Source organism: Macaca thibetana, chromosome 4 (genome assembly GCF_024542745.1).
Source record: "Macaca thibetana thibetana isolate TM-01 chromosome 4, ASM2454274v1, whole genome shotgun sequence".
In the NCBI taxonomy this organism is placed as follows: domain Eukaryota; kingdom Metazoa; phylum Chordata; class Mammalia; order Primates; family Cercopithecidae; genus Macaca; species Macaca thibetana.
This window is the reverse complement of record NC_065581.1, coordinates 50,650,333-50,678,293: the sequence shown is the minus strand read 5'-3', so window position 1 is coordinate 50,678,293 and position 27,961 is coordinate 50,650,333. Positions and strand designations below refer to the sequence as shown.

General features: G+C 35.5%; 1 protein-coding gene across 2 annotated transcripts in view; it reads left to right on the top strand.

Annotated features, from left to right (window-relative positions):
• Positions 1–5,742: 5,742 nt before the first annotated feature.
• CRISP1 (cysteine rich secretory protein 1) overlaps positions 5,743–27,961 on the top strand; it is a 39,746-nt gene continuing 17,527 nt past the window's right edge. The window contains exons 1-4 of one of the 2 annotated variants that reach the window (XM_050786169.1): positions 5,743–5,819; positions 17,008–17,075; positions 21,957–22,085; positions 25,581–25,671. In XM_050786169.1, the coding sequence (XP_050642126.1) occupies positions 17,010–17,075; positions 21,957–22,085; positions 25,581–25,671 (286 nt within the window). In that variant the 5' untranslated portion in view covers positions 5,743–5,819; positions 17,008–17,009. The remainder of the gene's footprint in view (positions 5,820–17,007; positions 17,076–21,956; positions 22,086–25,580; positions 25,672–27,961) is intronic. The other variant, XM_050786170.1, reaches the window with a different exon arrangement.

The window sequence follows — 27,961 nt, the reverse complement described above, 5'->3', positions numbered from 1 at the left end:
GCTTGTTTTTGTCAGGCTTGTCGAAGATCAGATGGTTGTAGGTGAGCAGTCTTATTTCTGAGTGTTCTATTCTGTTCCACTGGTCTATGTGTCTTTTCCTATACCAGTACCATGCTGTTTTGATAACTGTAGCCTTGTAGTATAGTTTGAAGTTTGGTAGAGTGATGCCTCCAGTTTTGTTCTTTATGCTCAGAATTTTCTTGGCTATTTGGGGTCTTCTTTGGTTCTACATAAATTTTAAAATAAAATTTTCTAATTCTGTGAAGAATGCCAGTGATGGTTCAATGGGAATAGCATTGAATCTATAAATTACTTTGGGCAGTATGGCCATTTTCACGATATTGATTCTTCCAATCCATGAGCATGGAATATTTTTCCATTTGTTTGTGTCCTCTTTGATTTGTTTGAGCAGTAGTTTGTAGCTCTCCTAGATGAAGTCCTTCACTTCCCTTATTAGCTATACTCCTAGGAAGCAATTGTGAACCTAATTAGGAGTTCACTCATGATTTGGCCTTCTGCTTGCCTCTTGTTGGTGCATAGGAATGTTATAGATTTTTGCACACTGATTTTGTATTCTGAGACTTTGCTGAAGCTGAAGTTGTTTATTAGCTTAAGAAGCTTCTGGGCTGAGACAATGGGGTTTTCTGTATGTAGGATCATGTCATCTACAAACAAAGAGAGTTTGACTTCCTCTCTTCCTATTTGAATACCCTTTATTTTCTTCTCTTGCCTGATTGCCCAGGCCATAATTTCCAATAATATGTTGAATAGGAGTGTTGAGAAAGGGCATCCTCGTCTTGTGTTGGTTTTCAAGGAAAATGCTTCCAGCTTTTGCCCATTTGGTATTATGTTTGCTGTGGGTTTGTTATACATGGCTCTTATTATTTTGAGTTATGTTTCTTCAATACCTAATTTATTGAGAGTTTTTAACATGAATGGGATGTGGTTTTTTAACAAAGGCCTTTCCTGCATTCTATTGAGATAGTCATGTGGTTTTTGTTTTTAGTTCTGCTTATGTGATGAATCACATTTATTGATTTGTGTATGTTGGACCAACCTTGCATCCTGGAGATGAAGGCAACTTGATCATGGTGGATAAGTTTTTTGCTGCACTGCTGGATTTGGTTTGCCAGTATTTTATTGAGGATTTTTGAATTAATGTTCATCAAGGATATTGGCCTGAAGTTTTTGTCGTTGTTGTTGTTGTATCTCTACCAAGTTTTGGTATCAGGATGATGCTGGCCTCATAAAATAATATCCTGAAGGCAGGCTGAAAGGGCTGAGTTAACCAACCCTTAAAAATGGTGGTTTTCCCTACCCCAAGAAGAAAGTTATTTCTAACATTTACATTCAAAATCAAATGTCATTACTCTTTGCACATTATCAGTTATGATTTGAACTACTCTGGAAGAACATGAAGGGAAAACATCACGATTTTTCTGAGTGTTTTTAGTTATCTGAAATCAATTGGGTCTATTTTTCTAAATGTTTTATAGCATTAGGTGTCAGTACTTGCCTTAAGAAACTATATAACTGTTTTAGTTCTAATATTATTCAGAATTACCATGTTTATTATTCAATAACTACTGAAGGATGATCTATCATTAATAGTAATAACTACATTAGGTTTCGGGCTTGCTAAGGTTCTCTTATTGACTGAAAATGTCTCCCTCCTCATTTGTTTATTTTTTCTAACTTTGGAAGAACAGAGAAAACTAAAGTTCAACATGGTATATTAATTCAGGAGGAATACTTGGAGAGCATATATCCTAATTTCTATATTTTAAAATAAGAAAATTGAAATATCTGTGGGTTGAAGAATGTATTTAAACCAATCAACTAATTAGGAATTTTCAGTTATACACAGATATTTGCTTGTGTCTATCAGTTTAACACTCCTTAAAATATATTAGTAGCTCACCTTTATGGTTCTGATTCACTGAAATGAAACTAGGAAATAAAATCTGGAGGTCAAATGGGTTGTCAAGTTTATATTTTTGTTAAGTGTAGGTACTGAGCTTTAAAAACAACTTTAAATATTTTATCTCCTACTGCTAATAATTTCACTAAAGGTAGAACTGTTGCCACCAGTAATATAAGCAATACATAATCTTGAAAGAAATAACATTCTTTCACATTTAATATGACCAGTTCTATAAAGAACTCTGTTCCTTTGGCTCCATTTTGTTGATGAATAATGAAAACTTCATTCTTAATTATCAAAATTAAGTTTGAGTGTGCATAGTGAGAAACGATTTCAAGTGTTATATTCTCTAGGTAGGAAAAATAGCCTAACATGAGGACACATAAGGTAATTTTAGGTTGGTTGCTTTATGTCAGGGACTGACTGCCAAAGTGTAAACTAAAAATTTATGAAGACTAAATATTGATTCATAGTATTTGATCATTAATCAAATTAAATTGCATTTATTTTTTAAAATTAAGCAATATATCCTGAGATCTGCTTATGCTTCAAAGTCCTCTATGTTGCAAGGGCTCAATGACTCTGCAATTTATAGCTTTCATAATCAGAATGAAAGTCAATATACATTTATCTTTCTATTCAACTTTGTTTTACCTATCTACTTCTCATAATAAATAATCCCAAGGCTCAATGATTTAAAGTAACAAATGTTGTCTCTTGGACTGGGAACCAGTAATTCAAGGATGGCTTGACTGAAAACATTTAGTTTATGGTGCCTCATTGATTGCAATCAGTTGTCAGTTGAGACTGCAGACATTTATGTCTCTGATGACTTTCCTGCTTCCAAATTGATTTACTTATGTGACTCGCAAGTTGGTACTGTTGGTTGGTGGGAGGCCCTAGTTGCTCTCCAGATTGGCCTTTCCACAGGGCTTCTGATTATCTTTATAACTTGGCAGTTATCTACTCCTGAGCAAATGATACAAGAACACAGGAGAGGCTGCAAATTGTAGAATAAGAGGAGGAAATTTTCAAAGGGCCACTAATCTCCCAGGGTTCTTAAAATTCAAATTCAAAAACTGACTTTGGCTTTATTTTATGTGCAATGTAAGTTTGAATTTGTTAAAGTCTAGAGTACTTTTTGGCCTGAGATTCTGAGCAAGTCTGGAGTCATTGAGCTCTTGCAACATAGAGGACTTTGAAGCATAAGCACAATTTTACTGAGTGGCGTGAAGAAGCAATCAGACACAAATGAGATTGTTGTAGGTAAGAGTTCAGTCATGGAGAAAGTGAAGGGAGAGGATGTCTGTGTCCAGTGGATAATTAGAATAAAGCCATAGCTAGAATATATGCAACAATTATTTTACAAATACGATTTTAAAATCACATTTAACACATGAATGCTTCCTTCAATATGTATTATTTATATGTGGTTTCTAAAATTTTTGTTAGCCAATCTCTGAATAAATGATTGATGTAAAGGTTCTTTTTAAAATGGATATATTCAGACAAACAAGATGTGATTGTAAGCAAATTAGCCTTTCTCTCTCAAGAGTGTTCTGGGATAATTCAAGTAGAAATATTCTATCATGGCCGGGCGCGGTGGCTCAAGCCTGTAATCCCAGCACTTTGGGAGGCCGAGACGGGCGGATCACGAGGTCAAGAGATCGAGACCATCCTGGCTAACACGGTGAAACCCCGTCTCTACTAAAAAATACAGAAAACTAGCCGGGCGCGGTGGCGGGCGCCTGTAGTCCCAACTACTTGGGAGGCTGAGGCAGGAGAATGGCGTGAACCCGGGAGGCGGAGCTTGCAGTGAGCTGAGATCTGGCCACTGCACTCCAGCCTGGGCGACAGAGCGAGACTCTGTCTCAAAAAAAAAAAAAAAAAAAAAAAAAAAAAAAAAAAAAGAAATATTCTATCATGTTGTTATATGCTAGATAAATGTGTCAAATTTTTGTTTTAGGGGAAAAAAAGTTACTGTAGATAATTTCCTACTATGCTAAAAAGCTTAAACAGAAAGAGAACAATCTATGAAAATAGGAAATTTATGAAGAGAAACAGCCAACTGGCACCCATGTTTGGGACTCACATGCAAATCAAGTTATTCTTTGCTTTCCAACACTTCCTAAATTCTTTTAAAACCATATTTGAAGCTGGATAACAACTCTATATGAAGACATCAGTGCTATAAATACAGACAGCATTGTGTTGGGTAGAGCAATGCCAGGAATTGACAGGACCAACAGATAAAACCAAAGCAATTAAGTTTCCATAAACACTTCACTTGATGTTGAATCAACACTCTCCTTTATAAACAGCAGTTTAGCAAGAAATAAATGACAATTATACATTTCCAGTATATACACCATGCTGGTGTGGTGAAGTAACAGCATTCTTTTCCAGCTTTCTTTTTACAATGTAGTTTGTTGGAGAAAGTTGCTCAATAATTTGTAAGTGTTGATTTCAAGATCATGTAAAATTATTTAAAGTCAATTAAAGTTAAGCTAAAGATAATTCATCTTATCCATGAAAGACTTTACAGATAAGCTTTGGTATGTTTTTAAATTAACACCATCTGCCTCAACCAAAAAAAAAAAAAATTCTTCTGGCTGTAGGTGAGCAATTTTTAGTGATGTTTAGTTCTCCTTTCCTGCAGATAGTTTTCTGGACATTCATTATATACTTTAGCAAGACCAGAAAGTTCTATCTTAAGAGCCTCTGATCTTTCTTTTAATTTTTATTTCCTAATCATCACCCCAGAACTAACACAAAATAACTTATGACTATATACTTCTTTCCTTATTTTTACTCTTTCCTTTTAGATATTCAATTGCCCTTTCTTAAGCAAGACATAAGAAAAATATTTTTTATTAAATTATAATATATTCTTCCTTACAAAGAACAAAAACGTAATTCATAATTTTAAAAAGATGCCAACAAGCTATGTAGAGACTTCAATATAAATGGCCATGCACTCACATATACAAATATTTCCCAAGTTTTCAGAATAATAAGACAATTCAACAACATCTGATTACACCTAGTTTCAGAGTAAATTTTCTATTCTCATATGTGATTTCTGTCTGTGTGATATTTCTTTCTTTGTTCTAAATGTCCTGTTTATTTCTCATCATGTGACTCAAACGATATCTGGAATTTTTAGTGTTTTACAATTTAGTGTTCAGTATTTCTATACCTTTCAACGTAGTTAGTTGCTTCCACATTGTTTCTGGACAAATATCTATTAGAATTCTCCCAAACTGCAGGTAGTTTTCCTTTTAACCAGGAAGTTCTTAGGAAAATTGAGTATCTTTTCATTCCCAGAACCTCTCCAAGTATGTGACACATTATAGAACAGTTACCAAACTCTGTAAGATTGTGTAGTTTATATGTTTGGTTATTCTACGTATCTTCAGCATCTAGAAGAGAGCATAAATCATCTTAAGACCTCAAAAAATAATTACTCAATGAATTTAATAAAGCTGAGAAGTTGTTACCCTTTTCTGGACCAGCAAGTCATTTTCCCTTACAGTGACCTTTGTTATCTGATTGTGGCTCTGCCGAATCATGCAACTAATCTTTGCAGTTTGTTCCCAAGGTAAAAGTTTAAAATTGGTGAGGTTCATTGATGATGTTGCCTGGGTTACAAACTAGAAATGTCCTCACAATCATGATTTGTAATCTTCACAGACTCTAGATTTGTTCTGATTATCATGTATTCATGTCCAGTGTCCACTGTAAATCCCTTGATCTATTAGAGGCACGTACCTTGTACTGACTGCCTCATTGAACAAATCTCCCCCGTGTACTGTCATTTAAAAGCCCGAGTACCCTACATAGTGAAAGGCTGGGTTCTTATTAGGACACAAATTTACAAGCTGTGTGGACTTGGGTAAGTTATATTATATCTTTGTCAGTTTCTTTATTTGAAAATAAGATTCATAAGTGACTACCAAATAGCACTGCTATAATGTTAAATGAGATTACATGCAATGTTTTATTCTAATACTATTGTGATCTAAAAGTAAATGTTTAGTTATCTCCATGCTTTTAATAAAGGAGTTTACAAGCTAAAATATACTATATGAATGCAAAGTAATATTACATGTTGAGTTCATTCTCATGAACTTCTTGGGGAGGACTTAGAAGAAACATTTTTTCATGTAGGGACAATTACCATGTGGTTATATAGATCTGAAAATGACAAGGTAGGCATCTTTTGTTTCATGAAATATTGAAAATGCTGCCAAAGGAGTTAGCCACTATTAAGGGGCCATAGTCAAACAGCTAGTGTTCCTCTGTTTCTTTTATAACTTGACATTTTATTTTGGAGAGTTGCTAGACATTTAGTGGATAATGGCGATAAAAGATTTGTTTTACAAAGACTGTAAGGCAGCCTCTATCAGAACCAAGACAGCATGAAGGAGAAATTGAGAATTCAGTGGTGGGCCCCAGCGGGCAGGATTTTAAGCTGTCCAAACTCCTTTCTGCAGTGTTTCCATCTGCCAGTCTCCACTCTTGCTTCAAGTCTCCAGGGTCTTCATGCTAGGTCTTGGATTCATAAATTACACAACTTTTGTGCCCCACCTGACCTCGGCCTTTCTCAACAACTTCCCTTTGTGCCCTTCCTGCTCCCTCACTCCCTTTCCAGTTTCTATCTCAATCCCATTAATGCTTTGTGCTCTCTGAATTATTCTCCCCAAAACCGCTTACGGAAATCTTATGTTTAGTAATATATTCCAAAGCCTCCACTAAGTGCCTTCCTTTTTGTTTTCACGAAGACCTTTTACATATAATGCAATGGATCAAATTGACTATAATGAGAGAAAATCACTAGACAAGAGAATTTGGAAGAAATGTGACTGCACACTTCAAATAATATCAGATAATTATCAAATAGCTGGAATTTATGTCTTACAGATACGATAGTTTGCACATTTAGATTTGTAAAAATAAGATGGTACTCACATTTAAATCTATAACTCAAGGGAAAATAATTTTTGTTTTTAGTGGAAGGTGGTGATCAGAATACTTATCTTTTCTCTATTAGATATTCCATTGACCTCCTGTCTTTTATAAAAATGATCAACCTTTCCCCATTCAATTGCATTTGAGACTGTCATAAATCAAGTGACTATGTATGTGAACTTGTTTCTGAATTACATAATATGCCATTGGTCCATGTATCTGTACTTGTGTTACTAGTACGCTGTCTTAATGACTTCAGCATTATAGTGAGTTTTAATACTTGGTACTGTAAATCCTACAGCTTTGTTCTCCAATATTTTTCAATGCTAAATGTCTTTATGACTCATTAACTTTGGGCCAAAATTTCTTAAATAGAACACACACATGCCAACACATGCATAAGCACTAACATAAGAAAATAAAGATTAGTTAGATTTATTTGAATTAGAAACTTTTGTTTAACAAAAGCTACAACTAAGATAGTTCAAATCATAAGCCACAGACTAAGGGAAGATATTTGTAAAGCATTTGACAATTGCCTTATCAAGAAGATGTAGAGAATTCATATAAGCGAAAAAGGAAAAAAACAGTCAACCTAATTACAACAATGGAAAAAACATTCGATGGAGATTATGCAAAAGATGGGATCAAAGTGGCTGATAAACACGTGCAAATAAGCTCAATATCTTGTTATTAAACAAGATATTAAATTAAAAACTGCAATGAAATATCATTACACAAACATAATAGATAAAATTGAAAAAAAATTGAGAATACAAATAATAGGTGAGGATATGAAGCTGACGGGAGTATGATTTGATAAAACTCATTTGGAAAAATATTGGACAATATCTACTAAAGGAAAACATGTGTGTACCATACAGCCCAATAATCCCACTCTGGGGTATATATCCAAACACACACACACACACACACACACACACACACACACACACACAGAGTGAATAACAACAGTGTTTACTAAAAGTGGTACAGAGAAAATGTTCATAGCTTTACTTATAATGGTTCCAAACTGAAAATAATCAAAATTCTTATAATGAATAGAATGATTAAATTAATTGTACTGTGTGTATGCAGTAGAATACTCTGCAGTTATTAACAAATACAAACTTCTTCACATGCAACATGGATGAATCTCATAAGCATAATAATGAGTGGTGAAAGAGGTTAGATATTGAAAATATATATTTCACTTATTCAAAGTTTAAAAACTGATGAAACTAATCCTAGTTATATCAAGATAGGTTTTACTTTTGGGGTCTTCAGACTGAAAGGGGTGCACGGGACCTTCTTGGGTATTGGAAATCATCTATATATTGATTTTGGTCATAGTTACACTAGTATATACATAGTTGTAAACGAATCAAACTATACACTTAAGACTTGCATGCTATGTTATAAGTAAGTTACACCTCAGTAACTTTTTTAAACAAATAACAGATTCACTGAGGTGGGGAAAATTAAAAAGAAGATGTATTTTCTTTGGTTAAGGCAAGGAAGGGACTATTCTTCATGTAAGTGCTGAGAAGGTCATGGTCTAACAATTGAATCTATGAGAGTGCATTCCCCAGGGCATGCCATAGGGCAGTACCCAGCTGTCCTCAGTCTTTTCTCTCATCTTGGATCTTTCCTCTCACAAAATATTAACTTTCAGTTGTTTATGATCTACAAATTTGTCAACAAGAAACACATCCTGAAACTAAAGGGTAAAGAAATACATTTAAATAATGTATCAAGTTGCTGGTATTATTATCTAAAAATATTTTAAGAGTATTGGCTTAAGATTGCCATTTGTGTATAAAATAATTGTCTTAAGAAGGAATTATGCTAAAGCCAATGAAGTAATGCTTCTTCTTCTGTAATACTTCTGTTCAGAAGAGCTACCTTTACCTGAGTTCAAGCAGCTATGTAATTCCTTGGCTGAAATGGCCTACTTAGTTCCTAGATTTGCAATCCTCCAGGCAGTAGAGAATAATTTATTCCATTGGAACACTGAGATAAGATAAGTCCCAGAGGTTGGACTAGGGCTTAGTATCTCAGTCTGGATCTACAGGGTCTTTTATCCTGGACCCATTTATATTTCCACCCTCACAACCTCTGTTCCAGCTCTGAGCTATGCTCTACAATTCTAATCTTTATGTCTACATCTTTCTTACATCAGCAAGATTTGCTATTTGCCAAATGCTCTATTTCCTGCAGTTTTCCATCCCTTCAGCCCTACCCAATTTCGATCCATACCTCCAGGAATTATCCCAGGGCCCAAAATCTGTACTATTATAATTCTGGGGCAACAGAGATACCTTCATAATTTCCTGTATTCAATCCTTATTCTAAAATGCTTAATTTACTGCTGATGTTGAATTATTAACTTTTACCTTCATATTGTGACTCAGTCACCCACTATTTAGACCTCAAGCAAACAAAAATAATGGCCCTCCTGTTTTTTGTTTGTTTATTTGTTTGCAGCCTCTTTTCTCTGACAAGGTGTAACTTCGAGTATATGCGTTTCACCTATTCATTGCCCTCAAGCCAAAACATGGGCTGAAAAATCTAAGGTCCTTTCTTAGCAGTTTCCCTTAGCATAGTTGCCCTAAACTTTGATCAATCAGAATTCATTGGATATGCCAACATGCAAAGTAACCATAATCCCAGGTGACACCGATTATCCCATTATCATTCTCAAGAGATCATAATGAGTTTTCTTCTGGATGCTTTTAGTACTTGCACAGAAAATAAGTTCTGGGATTAATTTACCTAGATTTAGTGTTATATCAAAATCACAGGTAAATTACAAATTAATCATATTTTCAAAATAAAATGGAAATTCTGAGAAAAGCAAGATAATATTTTACATAAATTATGTTTTTACATGTAAATTCTACTAAGTACTGGATTTGTATATAAGAAAAAAGAAGACTTGAAAGACAAAATCTAAATTATCAGTACCAATTTTTATCTGGTGGAAAACAAATACATTTGGGAGGGTAGTTCTTGAGCTTTTCATAACAGCTTTTTTGAGGTACAGTTAAGGTACATGTAAGTGTACAATCACGAAAGCATCATAACAATCAAGATAATAAGCACACATCACCCCAAAAAAGTGTCCCTCAGAAAATGTAAAAACAGCAGTATAGATAGCCTCATAATGAGGACTAATATGAATAATAAAATGTCAGAGTATAGGTATATATATATGTTTTCTGTATATATATGTGTTTACACATGTATGCAATATATATAATGTAGAGATAAATTTGTAAAGTATATATATACTTGTGTGTGTATAGTATATATATAAATGTGTGACTATACGTTAATCTACTTTGTGTCAGAACCTCCTTTTCTATTGAAACATAGTATGTGTATGTATTAATGGGGCACATGTGATATTTTGTTACATCCAAAGACTGTGTAATATTCAAGCCTGACTATTTGGGTCATCCCTCACCTGGAGTATCATTTCCATGTTTTGAGAACATTTCAAGTCCTCTCTGCTAACTATTTGGAAATATACAATAATTTGTTGTTAACTATAGTCAACCTACTGTGCTATTAAGCATCGGAATTTATTCCTTCTATCTAGCTGTATGTTTGCACCCATTAACCAACCTCTCTTTATCCACTCCCAAGTGCCTCAACCTACACACACACCCTTCCCAGTATCCAATATCTATCATTCTACTCTCTGTCTCCATGAGATCAACTTTTTTTCAGCTTCTGTATATGAGTGACAACATACAATATTTGTCTTCCTGTGCCTAGCATATTCACCTAATCTAAGGACCTCCAGTTCTATCCATGTTGCTGCAAATGAATAATTTCATTACTCTTTATGGCTGATAGCATTCTGTTGTGTATATATGCCACATTTTCTTAATCCACTCATCTATTAATGAGCACTTAGATTAATTCCTTATCTTGATTATTGCAAATAGTGCTGAAATAAACATGGGAGTATGGGTATTCCTCTGATATACTCATTTATTTTCTTTTGGATAAATACTCAGTAGAATTACTAGATTGAATGGTACTTCTACTTACATGTTTTCAATCTCCATAATGTTTTCAGTAGTGGCTATACTAATTTATACTCTCACCAACAGCATATAAGAGCTCTTTTTTCACTAGCATCCATAACTAGCATCTGTAATTGTTTGTCTTTTAATAATAGTCATTCTAACTGGAGCAAGATAATATCTCATTGTTGTTTTAATTTGCATTTCCCTGATGATTAGTGATGTTGAATATTTTTTCATATATTCTTTGGCCATTCTTATGTCCTCTTTTGTGAAATATCTATTCATCAAAAGTCCTTTCACACTTTTTAATAGGATTATTTGTTTTTTCACTGTTGAGTTGTTTGAGTTTCTTACATATTCTGGATATTAGTCAAGAATATTTGCAAATATTTACTTCCATTAAACACATTGCCATTCACTCTGTTGATTGTTTTCTTTGCTGTGAAGAAGTTTTTAGTTTAACAGTCCCATTTGCCTATTCTTGTTCTTGTTGTCTGTGCTTTTGAGGTCTCAATAATAAAAGCTTTGTCTAGATCAATGTCCTGAAGTTTTCCTATGATTTTTTCTAATAATCTTATAGTTCCAAGATTTGTGTTTAAGTCTTTAATCTATTTTAAGTTTATTTTTACATTTGGTGAAAAATAAGGGTTCACTTTCATTCTTACGCATATGAGCATCCAATTTTTTAGCACCATTAATGAAGAGGATATCCTTTTTCTAATGAATGCTCTTGGTGTCTTTATCAAAAGTCAGTTGGCTGTATGTATGTGGGTTTATTTCTTGGTTCTCTCTTCCATTTTATTGGTTCTCTCTTCTATGTATCTATTTTTATAGCAATACCTCGATTTTTATTTACTAGAGACTTGTAATATACTTTGAACTCAGGTAGTATCATGACTCTGGTTTTATTCTATTTGCTCAGAATGGCTTTGGCTATCTAAGCTATATTTGGTTCCATTTAATTGTAGGACTTTTTTTCTATTTCTATGGAAAATGACACTGGTATTTTGATGAGAATTGTGTGAATCTGTAGATCGCTTTAGACATTATGGTTATATTAACAAAATTAATTTTTTCTAATTCATGAACATGGGATTACTTTTAGTTATTTGTGTCCTTTTCAATTTCTTTCATAAGACTTTTGCAATTTTCCTTGTAGAATTTTTTCACCTCTTTGGTAAAATTTATCTTTAGGTATTTTATTTGAAACACTACTGATTTTTGCATGCTGATTTTGTATCTTGCAAAGTTATTTAACTTACTTATCAGATCTAAGAATTTGGTGGAGTCTTTAGGTTTTCTAGATATAATATCATATCATCTGCAAAGAGTGACAATTTGACTTTCTCTCTCCCAATTTGAACGCCTTTTATTTCTTCCTCTTGCATGATTTCTCTTGCTGGAACTTCCCAGCACTATACTAAATAAGAGTGCTGAACATGGGCAATGTTGTCTTGTTTTGGTTCTTAGAGGAAAGACATTCAGCTTTTGCCCATTTAGTGTGATGCTAGATGTGGATTTGTCATATATGGCCTTTATTATGTTGCGTTATGTTCTTTTTTTTTTTTTTTTTTTTTTATGGAGTCTTTCTCTGTCGCCCAGGCTGGAGTGCAATGGCATGATCTTGGCTAACTACAACCTCCACCTCCTAGGTTCAACTAATTCTCCCACCTCAGCCTCCTAGGTAGCTAGGACTACAGGTACGTGCCACCACGCCTTGCTGATGTTTTGTATTTTTAGTAGAGACGAGGTGTCACCGTGTTGCCCAGGCTGGTCTTAAACTCATGACCTCAAGTGATCTGCCCACCTCAGCCTCCCAAAGTGCTGGAATTACAGGTGTGAGCTACTGTGCCTGGCCAAGTTAGATTCTTTCAATGCTTAGTTTGTTGAGAGTTTTTCGTTAGGAGGAGATGTTAAATTTTATCAAATGCTTTTAAGGAGTCTATTGAGATTACCATATGGTTCTTTTCCCTTATTTTGTTAATGTGATATGTCACATTTATTGATTTGCATATGTCGAACCATCCTTGCATCCCTGCTATAAATCCCACGTGATCATTGTCCATTACATTTTACATGTGCTGTTGGATTTGGTTTGTTAGTATTTTGTTAAGGAACTTTGAATCTATGTTCATCAGGGATATTGGCCTATAGATTTCTTCTTTGTTGCATCCTTGTCTGGTTTTGGTATCAGAGTAATGCCAGCCTCTTAGAATGAATTAGGGCAACTTTACTTTTCTTGTAATATTTTGGAATAGTTTGAGAAGAATAGATGTTAGTTCATCTTTGAAAACTCGGTAGAATTCAGCAGTGAAATCATCTGATCCTGGACTTTTCTTATTGGTAGAGTTTTTATTACAATTCAATGTCATTACTCATTATTGGTCAGCTCTGGTTTCTATTTCTTTCTGGTTCAATCTTGGTAGGTTGTATGTCTCCAGGAGTTCATTTATTTTCTCTACAATTTTCAGTTGTTAGGATACAGTTATCCATGATTGTCTTGTGGTCTTCTGTATTTCTCTAGTGACGTTTGTAATATCTTCTTTTTTTCTGATTTTATTTATTTGGGTCTCCTCTTTTTTATCTTGGTTACTTGGCCTACTGGTTTATCAGTCTTGTTTATATTTTCAAAAGTTCAACTTTTTTAATCCTTTGTATTATTTTTTAAAGTCTCTATTTTGTCCAGTTCTGCTCTGAACGTTGTGATTTCTTCTACCAGGTTTGGGTTTGATTTGCCCTTATTTTTTTTTTCATTCTTGAGATGCATTGTTAGATTGTTTATTTAAAATCTTTCTTTTGTTTGAGGTAGTTGTTTGTCACTATAAATTTGCCTTTTAGCACTGCTTTTGCTGTATCCCCATAGGTTTTGGTATGCTGTATTTCCATTTTTATTTGTTTAAAAAAATGTTTGATTTACTCCTTAATTCCTTCCTTGACCCAATGGTCATTCAGGAGTCTGCTGTTTAATTTCCACATTTTTTACAGTTTCCAAAGTTCCTCTTGTTATTGATTTCTAGTTTTATTTCATTGTAGTAAGAGAAGATACTTGACATCATTTCAATGTTTAAAAATTCATTGAGACTTGTTTTGTTTTCTAACATATGGTCCATGCTAGAGAATGTTTCATGTGCTGATGAGAGGAATGTGCACTTTGTAGCTGTTGGATAAAATGTTATATAAATGTCTGTTAGGTTCCTTTGGTTTAATATACAATTTAAATCCAATGTTTATTTGTTAATTTCTATCTATATGAGCTGTCTAATGCTGAGAGTAGGGTGTTGGACTCCCCACTATTATCGTATTGGAGTTTATCTCTCCCTTTAGATATAATAATATTTGCTTTATATATCTGGGTGCTCCATTGTTGGGTGTATACATTTAGAATTGTTACTTTCTCTTGCTGAATTGATTCCTTTTTTCATTATGTAATGACATTCTTTGTCTGCTTTTGCTATTTTGAACTTAAAGTCTGTTTTATCTTATATAACTGTAGCTATTTCTGCTTGGTTTTGGTTTCCATTTGCATGGAATATCTTTTGATATCCCTTTACTTTCATTCTATATCTGTCTTTATAGGTGAGATGAGTTTCTTAAAGATAGAATATAGTTGGGTTATATTTTAATCCACTTAGCCACTCTATATTTTTTAAGTGTAAAATTTAATCCATTTATGTTCAATGTTATCATTGATATGTCATTTTGTTAGTTAATTTCTGGTTGTTTTGTATATTTTTTGTTTCCTTTTTCTCTTATTGTTTATCATTGTGGTCAGCTGGTTTTACATAGTCATAACATTTGAGTTTTCTCTCTTCCTTATTTGTGTTTGCTCTACCAGTGGGTTTAATACTTTTGTGTGTTTTCATGATGGTAGATATCTTTTCACTTCCATGTGTAGGACTCCTTTAAGCATTACCAGTAGGGCCAGTCTAATGGTAGCAAATTCCCTTAGCTTTTGCTTGTCTGGAATATACGTTTTTTAAATCTTTCATTTATGAAGGATAACTTTCTTGGTTATAGTATCCATAGGTGGAAGTTTTTTTTTTTTTTTTTTTTTTTTTTTTCTTTCAGCACTTGTTAAATATATCATCTCTGGCAGCAGCAGCTAGGTGCAGCAGACGCTTCAGGTGGGAAATGTCAATGTGGCTCCAGAGATGTGGATATGCAAGGGCTATTGGGACCCTGTGCAGAATGCAGCCTGGTTGGGAATAGGGTCTCAATAAAGGACCCTTCTGTAGCTGCCTAGCACTCAAGGGTGTGTGAAACCCGTGGGACCCACCATGAACTCTCCTCTAGAACTGTGCCTTTGGGCAGTCTCCAGGCAACTCTTTGGTAGCCTCAGGGGGATGGGGGCTGGTGGTCTGTGAGGGTCTAGAGGCATCCCAATGGCTAGGATGCAGAAGTCCATGATGAAAATATGCATTAGTGGGGGTCACTCTCTTACCCTTTCCATACATTAAGGAGTCTTTCCAGGCTCCCAGCCAATCTCAACTGAGCAGACTGCCTTGTTTTTCTCTCCTTCCTTGCTTTAGGTGCTTCATGTCACTTATCTGTTGAATACTAGATGGTCTATTTGGAGTTTAATTATCTACTCCTTATTTTGGTTCTTCTTTGTGGAGAAGGCAAGTGCCAGATGCTTAGTCAGCTATCTCTCCTGAAGCCCCTCCCCTCAGAATCTCCCTTTTATTTTACTTTTTTTTCAGTTACCTCAGGGTTAATATTGTCTGCTTTACTAGATTTTTTTAGGATTAGTAAGAAAAAGGGATATTTCATCATCTGTGTCACCACATTACGATAAATCTTGAAATGTGAGGCTATGTGAACATTTGGAGGGAGAGAGAAAGGCAAGGAAATAGATAAAAAAGAATAATAAAGGTGAGATTGTTTACATGTGTGTATTCTCTGAAAGAATTGATTTAGAGAGTTCTCTCTCATATTGAGCATGTCTGGCAGTCAGCATGGGAAGCGTGAGAGCAGTGGTAAACTACATCATTGGGGGGAAAAGCACGAGTAATTGTCTGCCCTGTATTATTCTGCACAAATCTGGTAACTTGTTCTTTAAAAGTGCTTGCTTTTGTAAAATGAGAACCAAACTGTTAGCCTTTTTTACTTCTCACACAGCAGGATTAATTCAGAAATAAACTTCGCAGATGGTGAAAAGAAGGTGCCAACCAAATTCAATAATCTATACTTATTAATATCCTAGAGTTAACTATTTATATTAACTAAAAAGAAAGGAGAGGGTACATTAGCTCTGATTTGTTTGACTCAATGACAACCATGCTTAGCAAGGTGATCAGATATTATGGAATATCTCTAAGTCACTTACATAAATTAGTAGTACCAAATTACTCCTCTTCTTTGTAGCTGATGGAGAGTTTAAATATAATCTTTCCGTTTCTTATATTACTTTCCGCTTGCTACTATAACAAGTTATCATAAATTGAATGTTCTAAAATAAATATAGGTTTATTATCCTACTGTTCTGGAGGTCAGAAATTCAGATAGGTCTTCCTGGGCTAAAATCAGGATGTCAACAGGGAAACTTTATGGGGAGAATCTGTTTCCTTACCTTTTCCTGCTTCCAGAGGCTATCCATATTCTTTAGCTTGCAGTATCTTCCTCTGTCTTCAAATTCAGCATGACTGGTCAAGTCTGTCTCATGCTCATCACTGACACTGACTCTTTTGACTTCCTCTTCAACCTTAAATACGCTTGTGATTACATTGGGTCCACCCAGATATTCCAGGAAAATCTCCCTACTTTAATGTTAGCTATTTAGCAGTTTGAATTCCATCTGCCACCTTAATTCCCTTATGTCACACAATATAACATATTCAAAGGTCCAGGGTTTAAAACAATTTATATTTTTGAGAGTCTACTATCCTTCAAACAACAGTCCTGCCTTCCTATCTGGGTCCTAATGACTAACACATTAAGTCTTGGTTGGATCCTAAAGGTTTCTTTTAGGGAAAATATTGCAAACACAGGTAAAAGTGGTTTAAATAAAGTTTATTACAAGATGTTATCCCATGAATTGAGAATAATCTAAAATTATGTTATTTTTCTTTTCAGGGATGGAAATTAAACACCTCTTGTTTTTGGTTGCTGCTGCTTGCTTACTGCCTATGTTGTCCATGAAAGTATGTGAGGGTTGGGTTTCATAATTACTTTCTAAATAAAGATAAGAGCTAACACTTTAATAGAATTCACGTCAGAGGCACTGTTGTGAGACTGCTACACCCATTACTCACTTTGTTTTCACAATAGCCCTGTGAGGCAAGTACTCATCTTAATACCATTTTATAAAAGAGAGAACCAAAGAATAGGAAAGTTGAGTCATATGGCCAATATCTGAGGAATAAGACATGGCAGGGCCTGAAATTATACTTAATCAGTTAGCTCCATGGGTCCATATCTATTTCATTGTGGCCCCTCTGGATAATACAGGAAAAAAGCTGAGAATGCAGATGAGCTATATAATTTTTTACTATAATAATAATTTAAAGCATCAAAATTAAATATAAAATGGAAAGGTGCCAACAGCACAAAGAGCGACATGAGGAGCTGATTAGCAGTTTGAATTCCATAGGCTACCTTAATCTCACTAATAATTAAAAACAATAACTTCAACAGTCACAAAACAGAAGTAGAACACACAATGACATAATATTCTATGATCAGCCAATAATATTCACCTTTAAATAACTTCAATGATATAAAGAAAATAATATATATTTTAATTTACCCAAAATTTTATGACAAACTGAAGTAAATAACCTTGGTATAGAAAATGAGTGGTATAGAAAAAACCATGGTATAGAAAACCTTGGTATAGAAAATATTTTCATAGGCCAGGTAGAGAAGTAAGAAATAAAAGGCACTTAGTTTTATTGTGGAAAGAAAATCCATATGCAGTAGGCTATTAGGGTGTTGGTTTGGTATTTGAATCCTATTACTCACTCCTCTTCCCCAAAGAGAGACTAGGTGGAGCTCCTGTTTAATGCCCAGTAATCCTCCAGTAAGTTGGAATTAGTGTCCTGAATTAGAGTCCTGAATAAGACTTCTTCCTTCCCTCTGATTCTCTGACCATTTTACTTCCCCAGTGTGGAAGAGTGATCTTCATGCTTCATAATAAGGAAAAAGCTAATCTGAAGTGTAGCCACCATTCCAGAGGCATGGGAAAAGGGCAAACAGTCAGAAACCTATGTTTGCCATCAAGACCTAGTACTAGGCTGTCTAGACCACTTAGGCCAAATTCTGGGAAACAGCCTAACCCAGATTGTCATGTGAAAGATGAAATTAGCATCGCTAGTTAAAAGTCCAGAGCAAAGAGTAGTTAAGTAGAACTCCACCCATCCAAGGGAAACCATACCCAATCCGCTTTTGACCAAGAATACAAAAGAAAAAGTAGAAGGCATTGATAAAACAATATGTTTATGCTTTATAACAGAGATCTATTAGAATATTTTCATACAATTTTGTAGACAGTTTGGTCATAAAATAAAGGCTTAAGAATTTTAAATTTAAACAAGAAGATAAATTAAGCCCCCAACACAAATTTATTACATAAACTTTAAACATGAGTCTCAGTTAAAGTAAATAATGTGCTCCAATTTGCCAACAAAAATAGTATTATGCTTTATTTTTTTCAGATTCCAGGTAGAAATCAAATGGACTAACCACCAGACCTGAATTGTATTTTAAACTTCCACAAGTGGCAGTGTTTGCTGGGATATTAAGCATCTAATTTAACAGAAATTGTTTTTACTTTTTATATAGGTAGTTTTCCACGACAATCTGGTAGATGTTACACAAATAGTTTTCTTAAGGAAAACTATAGAGAGTTATGATCAGATAACAGGCAGGCTGAATCTTCTCTGAGTTAATGAGAGACTTCTCTGAGCACATGGTATACCTGGGATCTGAAGAATAAGTTGGCCTTGCAAACTAACAAGATGTACCATCAAAGATACAGGCATGGGCAAATATTCTATGGCAGGAAGGAAACTGGCACATTCAGATAACTAAAAAAAAAAAAAAAAAAAAAAAAAAAAAAAAAAAAAAAAAAAAAAAAAAAAAAAAAAATTAATGTGACTACAGCAGAGATAAGGGCACATATCCTAGATAGAGGCTGAGAATAAACAGAATATTCAAAGGCCTTGTTAAAGATTTGAGTTTCTCTTTCTATGAATGGTAAACTGGTGAAGACTTTTAACAGTAAAGTGACTCCATTGTGTCTATGTTTTAAAATTTTTGCTCTGAATGACGACTGGAGACTGGATTATGGAAGAATGATGGATCAAGGAGTGGGACAGAGAATGTAGATGTAGTAAAGCATTAGTGGATTCAGGAAGGCCAGTGGAAAGCTAGACAGTAGCCACAATCAGTCCAGGTGAAAGAAACAGAGAAGTCTGAAAGGAAAGAGAAAAATAAAGAGAGTGTTTTGTTCCTCACACCAAAAGAAAGACTATTACTTGGGCAATTGTACACAGCCAGAGTTGGCAATATTTTCCAGAATATAGATAGGGAAAGAGAGCAGAGACAGAGAACAATAGTTGAATGGGAAAGTGAGATAAACGAAGAGATGTTTGCTTGTTTATTTGTTTTAAGATATAAGCAGCATGCAGCCAGACATGGTGGTGCATGCCTATAATCCTAGCTACTTGGGAGGTTGAGGCAGGAGAATCACTTGAGCCTGGGAGGTAGAGGCTGCAGTGAACCAAGATCATGCTACTGCACTCCACTCCAAGCAACAGAGCAGGACTTCTTCTCAAAAAAAGATATAAGCTGCATAATCATAAGTAAACAGGACTGGGAAGGGCAAAAAAAAAAAAAAAAAAAAGAGTGGCTGACAGCAAACAAAATGAAAAATAATGTAAGGTAGAAGAGAATGGACTAAATAACACTGTTGGAGAGTTGAGCCTTAGAAAGATTAGAAAGAATGACCCATTCACTTGTACCACAGAAGAAGAGGAAAGAAAGGGGACAGATACAGGTAGATTGACAGACTGGGTAAGACAGTTGAAGCAGCTGCCCTCTGATTGCTTCTCTTTACTGAGGGAAGAAGGATGTTTCACAATCTGTTGAGAGAAGGTAGTTGTGAATAGAGGAGAGTGCAAAAGTTCTACAGTAAAGTGGAGAGTGACAGAGTGAGTTAACCAAACAATTCATTAGAATTGATTAGCAGAATTAAGGAACTATTTGAGGTCAATCTTACTGATTTGGGGTCATGCAGATATGTGTTGTGTTGTTTTTTGAGACATTTTTTCTGGCAATGCTCAGCTGATAGAACAGGCAGGAGAATTGTCAGTCTCATCCAAAGTTGGGGTGTTTTAGTTAGGCATTTCTAGATGATGGTGTGCAGACAAAAGATTAAATATTGCAAAATGAGAGTTGTGAAATTAGGGAACACAGATAGAGATGAAAGGAAAGACAAGAGAGGGCTAGTAGAGAAAACGAAGAATGAGTTAGCAGGCTCAATTATATTGAAGAACAGTCAGAATGTCTGATCGTGGCAACTTGGAAGAACAGGAAATTCTGATCAGGCAGGGAAATGCTTGACCAGGTGATTTGAGAGGTACGATGTTTTGGGATGTAGTGAGATACAGTTGGTGACCATTAAAGTGAGGATAAAGATGATTGAAGGAGAAGTCTAGAGGAGGAAGATTTTAAGGGCCTGAGACATCAAAGGGTTGGATTCATCCATGTGGATATTAAAGTCCTTTGAGTTGACTTCAGAAATCTGAGTGGAAAAGATGAATTCGTTTCAGGAAACACAATTTCCAGGAAAGAGAGGAAGTAGGAAAAAAACCATGATAAGATGTTAAATAAATGTTCAAGAATGAGGTGTGAGAGGCAAATGTCATGAGTTTCCATATGGCAAAGGTTTTCAGAGGAGCAAGGAGAGTTGTAATCTGGAAATGGTATGTGGAATCATGTAGGTCCTCAGCCTTTCCTCTAGTCCAAATCAGAGTGACTTGCAATGTGAGAAAAAAATAACACCATGTGAGTATGTCCATAGAGACAGTCTCTAGAGGAGTCTTCTGAATTCCATATTTAAGTTTTCTCCCCATACCCTGAACTGTTGATATAAATGACAGTGAATACTTCTGTATTTGTGTAAGTTATGGTGCTAGATCTTATGCATTCATAAATTGTGCTGATGGTCTTGTGGTATTAAGGAAGCAACAGACACCCCTCACATTATAGTACATTAGTTCTGCTACATTTTTTAAAAAAGGCATGAAGTACATGTGATATCTCACGCGCACACACACACACAAACACACACACACACACACAAAATAATGCTCTTTATAGCGATTAATGCTAAACTAAATACTTTGGTCATGTATTTTTCTTCTTAGTGAGTTTCAGAATAAAAAATAAATAAATGAAAAGAACAGTCACGAATTCAAGATTATAGGCTGAATTTGAATTCTATGTTATACTCTCTCACACATACACTTGAGAGTATTGATGTTTTCTCATACGAACAGAAAGAAGACACAGAATTTGTGTTGATAGCACTTGTGGCTTTGTCCTCAGTAATGAATTTCTTAGTTTGGGTTCTCCCAGACACACACCACTAGACAAGGGTTCAAGTGGAAGTAGTTTATTTGGGAAGCAGAGAGTACAGTTGTTGCAGGGTGGGAGGTGTGTGGAGAATAAGCCAGAGAAGTAAGTAACAGGCGTGCTTTGAAGATATCTTCCTTTGTGGATCTTATTGCCCAATAAAAAGTGCTTCATCATGGTCCAAAGTATGAACCTGGAAAAATCCTAATCACAGGATAACCAGTGCATTATTCCGAAGACTAATGTAATGTCATCCTGATGTTCAGAAATCCTCAAAACTAGTACTAGAGAAACGGAATCCAATATAATGAGACACTATAAATTTGAAAATGCTATAAATCACTGTTTAATATAAACTTAATTTGCATTGCCTATAGGTCTGCAAAATATATATGACAAATTCCACTTAAAAGAAGTAACACTAATTAATATTTTTCTGGTAACAGAGGAAATCAGCTAAAAAACTATTTAATAAGCTCGTCACTGACTTGCCAAATGTACAACAAGAGATCGTTAATATACACAACACTCTCAGAAGAGGAGTAGTTCCACCAGCCAGCAACATGCTGAAGATGGTAAGATCGAACAATAGCAACAACCATGATGACAATAATCGTAGTGGTGTTTACTGAGTTTTTATTAAGTTCTACGCACTTTCAAAGTGCTAAAAGTTTTATCTTCACAACAAATATTTTACGTAGCAGAAGAAAGAGAGACCCAGAGAAGGTAAGTAACTTTCTGATGATTGTATGGTTAGTCAAGGACAGAGCTCAGCCAGCCTAGCTTCATTCCTCAATACTCTAAGACAGTGCTTCTCAGCCTTTCATGTACTCAAGAATTACCTGAAGAACTTAGTAAAGCACACTTTCTTGGTGTCTGATATCCTGATTCAGGAGGTCTGACCTGGAGACCGCCACAAGCTCCCAGCTGATGCTGATGCTGCCAGTATATACGACAAATATTGATCAACAAGTTATCCATGCATTTCATAGCTGTCTTCATTGGGCAGTAGTCCAGAGGCTAAGACACTCTTCCTAGAGTTAAAATGTCCAGATATCTAGTTAGTTGATGTGGCCAGGTAAATAAATATTGGCAAATTTATCCCCCAGTTTCATTGCACCCATAAATTTATCCCCCAGTTTCATTGCAACATTGCATACAAATGTTGGTATCTCACCAACATTGCATCCCATAAAGAGGAAGAGAAATTCTTTCATTATAAACCTGCTATTCTCTGCTACAAGAAAAATTTAGGGAAGTCTCAGGTGTTTAGGTGATTACTCTCACATTTGTTATCCAGCAGTATCACTCAGTTTCATGAGCACCCTCAGCCTGCTTCCTTGAACCCTGGACCAGCCTATAGCAACAAGGGTTAGAAACAGTGCAGGCTGTGGAGGGTGATTCTAAGGAACACCTTTCTCTTACAAATGATGAAGAGGATGAAACAAGGAAATAGATAAATGATTTTGAGATTTATCTCTTAATCGCTTTAAAATCCAAAGAGGTATTTGAACTAAAGATAAAAATCAATAACTTTCATAGGCATTCCTACATGGTGTTGTAGCAAACATACATGTTGTGTTTATTATTTACAGGCATTTTTCAAATACCTTGTTACATTAGCTCATTGCATTCTTCCAATACAATTTTCTTCATTTTACATATTATGACACTGAACCTAAGGAAAATTGAGGAGCTTATTCAAAATCTTAAGAACTGGGGCCCAGATTAAAATGCAAGTGGGCCAGATCCAAGGAGCTGAAGAAGTAGAGTCCAAATTTCTTGGTTGCCAGATGAGCAAATAAGTTTACCTAGGAGGTACAAACAAGGTTAAAGAAATGTGAAAAATATAGCCTCTGATTTGAGATTGGAGATGAAAGGCAAATACAGAAGAAAAACTGGAAACAATATAAGAATGCATATATTCAAGCGCTAAGGTACAAAGGTATGAAATGTCAACAAGATGATAAAAGTAAGTGTACCAGTAAAACGGAGAAATATTTCAAAAGAAATAGGAGGGTTCAGCTGCTCCACAAACAATGCATAGGACATATATAGGATTAGAAGTAGCAACAGCAAATTTAAGGAACAATAGGACTGAAGAGTTAACCGCAATTACCAGGCAGAGATTTTGTTAAAAAAAATAGTTTCTGAACACAATATTAGAACCAAAGCAGAGTCACTTGTTAAAGCTGAAATTCCGAGCTTTGGTATGATCATAGTACAAACTTCAATTTCAATTGTGAATATGTCTCAGAAAAGGAGTATCTCACCAACATTAATCAGAGGTAATGTCCTATACAGCTTCTTCAAAGTGCAAACGTCCTGCTATATTTTAACCAGATAAGTTCCAGTTCCCATAAGTTTTCTTTGCTAGTGAATGCCATGGTATTCCCCCAGCCCAGAGAGCCTATACACTGGTAGATGTGTTGTGTCATTTCTGCTCAAAAGTTAGACATAGCCATAACTAAAATAATTTTTTTCTTGAAACGATCAAAACCTGCAAAACCATGGTTTCACCCAGTGCTAAGCTAATGAGTTATTTAATTCGTCTCATTCAACCCCAAAGGTAATTCAAAAAGTTGACCACAAGATGGCAGCAAATACATATAATAATTAAACTTTACATGCTCAGGACGATACTGAAAATGAATGTCCTCCAAACAGTCTAAAGAGTAGCTGAATGATTTACATAAAAACTTATAGTAAAAACAAACTCTACACCTTCTGTTGGCAATGTGTTATATGCACATATAAGGATATTCTTTTAAATGGATGTATATGCTGCTGAACACCAGGCGTTCAGCCAAGGTATAGTTGCTTGCAGCACAGAAAGCCAGTCACTAGATGAGTATTGTCCATTGCCTGAGAAGAAAGACTTTGTTGTGGGTGATGTCAGCCTGTCAAATCCTTCCCTCTCCCTAACCAACCAAAGTTACAGGTTTATATAGGAGGGACGGAAAACAGGAGGGACAAGAAAGAGGAGCTGGTCGACAGGTAGTAGCTGTGTCTCCTTGCCCAGGTGTGGTGATCAGGAAAGCCTCAGTTCCCTGCTACCACCTGAGGGGCCTGATGGTGGGTTTCCTGACAAAGGAACTCAGATAAGACAAATGTTCATAGGCTCAGTTCTTTGTAAAAATTGGGCAGTTTCATATACACCACAATGATAGAAGAATGTTAGGAGATCGTTTACCGCGGAGTGTCATGCTTACAGATGCAGAATTTCTCCCTTTCTGCATTGGGAGAATAGCTGTTACTTACTCATACCTGACCAAATGCTTCAACTCAGCATAGTTGATGCACACTGAGATTCAAGAACACATACTCTAAAGCCATCCTAAGTGGATTCAAATTCTTATTTTGTCAATTATTTGTAGTGTGACCCCCTAAAAGTTACTTAACATCTCTGTGCCTTAGTTATCTTATTTACAAATGGATATAATATTATGTCTTTTGTAGACTTGCTCTGAGGTTAAAGTGAGAGAAGATACACACAAAATTGGTGACAGATTCTGCCATGTGGAGTTAGCTTCCATTTTTGTTATTCATAATTTTAGATATAAATGTGACTGTGTCCTTGCTTCTAATCACAGCCATCATTTATTCAATACATAAGATTTATCACATCTTAGTTGTATTCCTTGGATTATCACATTTGAACAAACCTTTGGGCATAAATTACAGCTAACAGTTTCCAGACGGATAAACTGAGATTCCAAGAGATAAAATAACATGTCTGAGTTTAAACTACAAATAAATTACTAGGGAACTCTGGTCTGTTTCCCTGGAAGCATTTACTTAAATTCTCTACTACATCTGTGGGAGAATCTATCTCTGAATGTAATTACCAAATTTTGAATTTGAGAATTCAAGGGCCAACATAATACATTGAAATTGTTGTCTTTCTCTTTCTACTAGAACGTTTAATAGTAATCTCCTTATTTATATTTCTAGTTGATACAATGGAAGATATTATATCTCATGGATGATTAGAAACAATAAATTAGAATCTTATGAAAATATTAATTGGACCATGTGCTTGTTTTTTTTTTTTTTTCTTTCCACTACAGAGTTGGAGTGAAGAGGCTGCACAAAATGCCAGAATTTTTTCACGCTATTGTGATATGACAGAGAGCAACCCCCTTGAGAGGAGACTTCCAAGTAAGTGTGTGTCTCTATGACCCGCCTTTGGACTAAAAAGAAAAAAAAAACAATAGTAAAACAGGCATTGTTATGTACCCTGATGAAAGTAAATTAAGTCATCTAGATTTCCTTGTTTGCACTGGGTCATACATGGCAGTGAGTTGTGGACTGTTACACTGTTTTTAACTCATTAATTTTTAAGGTTTATATCTTTAAGTTTTCAGATTCCAAGTTCTGAAGTTTTCAGATTCCAAGCTCTGACCATCAGGAGAAATGAATCAAAACTCTCAGTATTGCAGAAGAGTGGAGTGAGCAGCTAGAGACCTAGGTCTCCATTCTGTGTAGTTACTTTAGCTACTGAACAATAACACCAGGGGATCTTCTTAGCTTTGGAACGGTAATGCAGTTGAGAAATAAGTTATATGCAGCCCTGCGCAGCTGCCCATAAGATAATTTTAGGTGCTCAAAAATGAGCCCATCTTTTTTTTTTTTTTTTTTTAATACTGTAAGTTCTAGGGTACATGCGCACAACGTGCAGGCTTATAACATATGTATCCTTGTGCCATGTTGGTGTGCTGCACCCATCAACTTGTCAGCACCCATCAACTTGCCATTTACATCAGGTACAACTCCCAATGCCATCCCTCTCCCCTCCCTCCTCCCCATAATAGGTCCCGGTGTGTCATGTTCCCCTACCCAAGTCCAAGTGATCTCATTGTTCAATTCCCACCTATGAGTGAGAACATGCGGTGTTTGGTTTTCTGTTCTTGCAATAGTTTGCTGAGAATGATGGTTTCCAGCTGCATCTATGTCCCTACAAAGGACACAAACTCATCCTTTTTTATGGCTGCATAGTATTCCATGGTGTATATGTGCCACATTTCCTTAATCCAGTCTGTCACTGATGGACATTTGGGTTGATTCCAAGTCTTTGCTATTGTGAATAGTGCTGCAATAAACATACGTGTGCATGTGTCTTTATAGCAGCATGATTTATAATCCTTTGGGTATATACCCAGTAATAGGATGGCTGGGTCATATGGTATTTCTAGTTCTAGGTCCTTGAGGAATCGCCATACTGTTTTCCACAATGGTTGAACTGGTTTACAATCCCACCAACAGTGTAAAAGTGTTCCTATTTCTCCATGGCCTCTCCAGCACCTGCTGTTTCCTGATTTTTGAATGATGGCCATTCTAACTGGTATGAGATGATATCTCATTGTTGTTTTGATTTGCATTTCTCTGACGGCCAGTGATGATGAGTATTTTTTCATGTGTCTGTTGGCTATATGAATGTCTTCTTTTGAGGAATATCTGTTCATATCCTTTGCCCACTTTTTGATGGGGTTGTTTGTTTTTTTCTTGTAAATTTGTTTGAGTTCTTTGTAGGTTCTGGATATTAGCCCTTTGTCAGATGAGTAGATTGCAAAAATTTTCTCCCATTCTGTAGGTTGCCTGTTCACTCTGATGGTAGTTTCTTTTGCTGTGCAGAAGCTCTTTAGTTTGATGAGATCCCATTTGTCAATTTTGGCTTCTGTTGCCGTTGCTTTTGGTGTTTTAGACATGAAGTCTTTGCCCATGCCTATGTCCTGAATGGTATTACCTAAGTTTTCTTCTAGAGTTTTTATGGTTTTAAGTCTAACATTTAAGTCTCTAATCCATCTTGAATTAATTTTTGTATAAGGAGTAAGGAAAGGATCCAGTTTCAGCTTTCTACTTATGGCTAGCCAATTTTCCCAGCACCATTTATTAAATAGGGAATCCTTTCCCCATTTCTTGTTTCTCTCAGGTTTGTCAAAGATCAGATGGCTGTAAATGTGTGGTATTATTTCTGAGGACTCTGTTCTGTTCCATTGGTCTATATCTCTGTTTTGGTACCAGTACCATGCTGTTTTGGTTACTGTAGCCTTGTAGTATAGTTTGAAGTCAGGTAGCGCGATGCCTCCAGCTTTGTTCTTTTCGCTTAGGATTGTCTTGGCAATGTGAGCTCTGTTTTGGTTCCATACAAACTTTAAAGCAGTTTTTTTCCAATTCTGTGAAGAAACTCATTGGTAGCTTGATGGGTATGGCATTGAATCTATAAATTACCTTGGGCAGTATGGCCATTTTCACGATATTGATTCTTCCTATCTATGAGCATGTTATGTTCTTCCATTTGTTTGTGTCCTCTTTGATTTCACTGAGCAGTGGTTTGTAGTTCTCCTTGAAGAGGTCCTTTACATCCCTTGTAAGTTGGATTCCTAGGTATTTTATTCTCTTTGAAGCAATTGTGAATGGAAGTTCATTCACGATTTGACTCTCTGTTTGT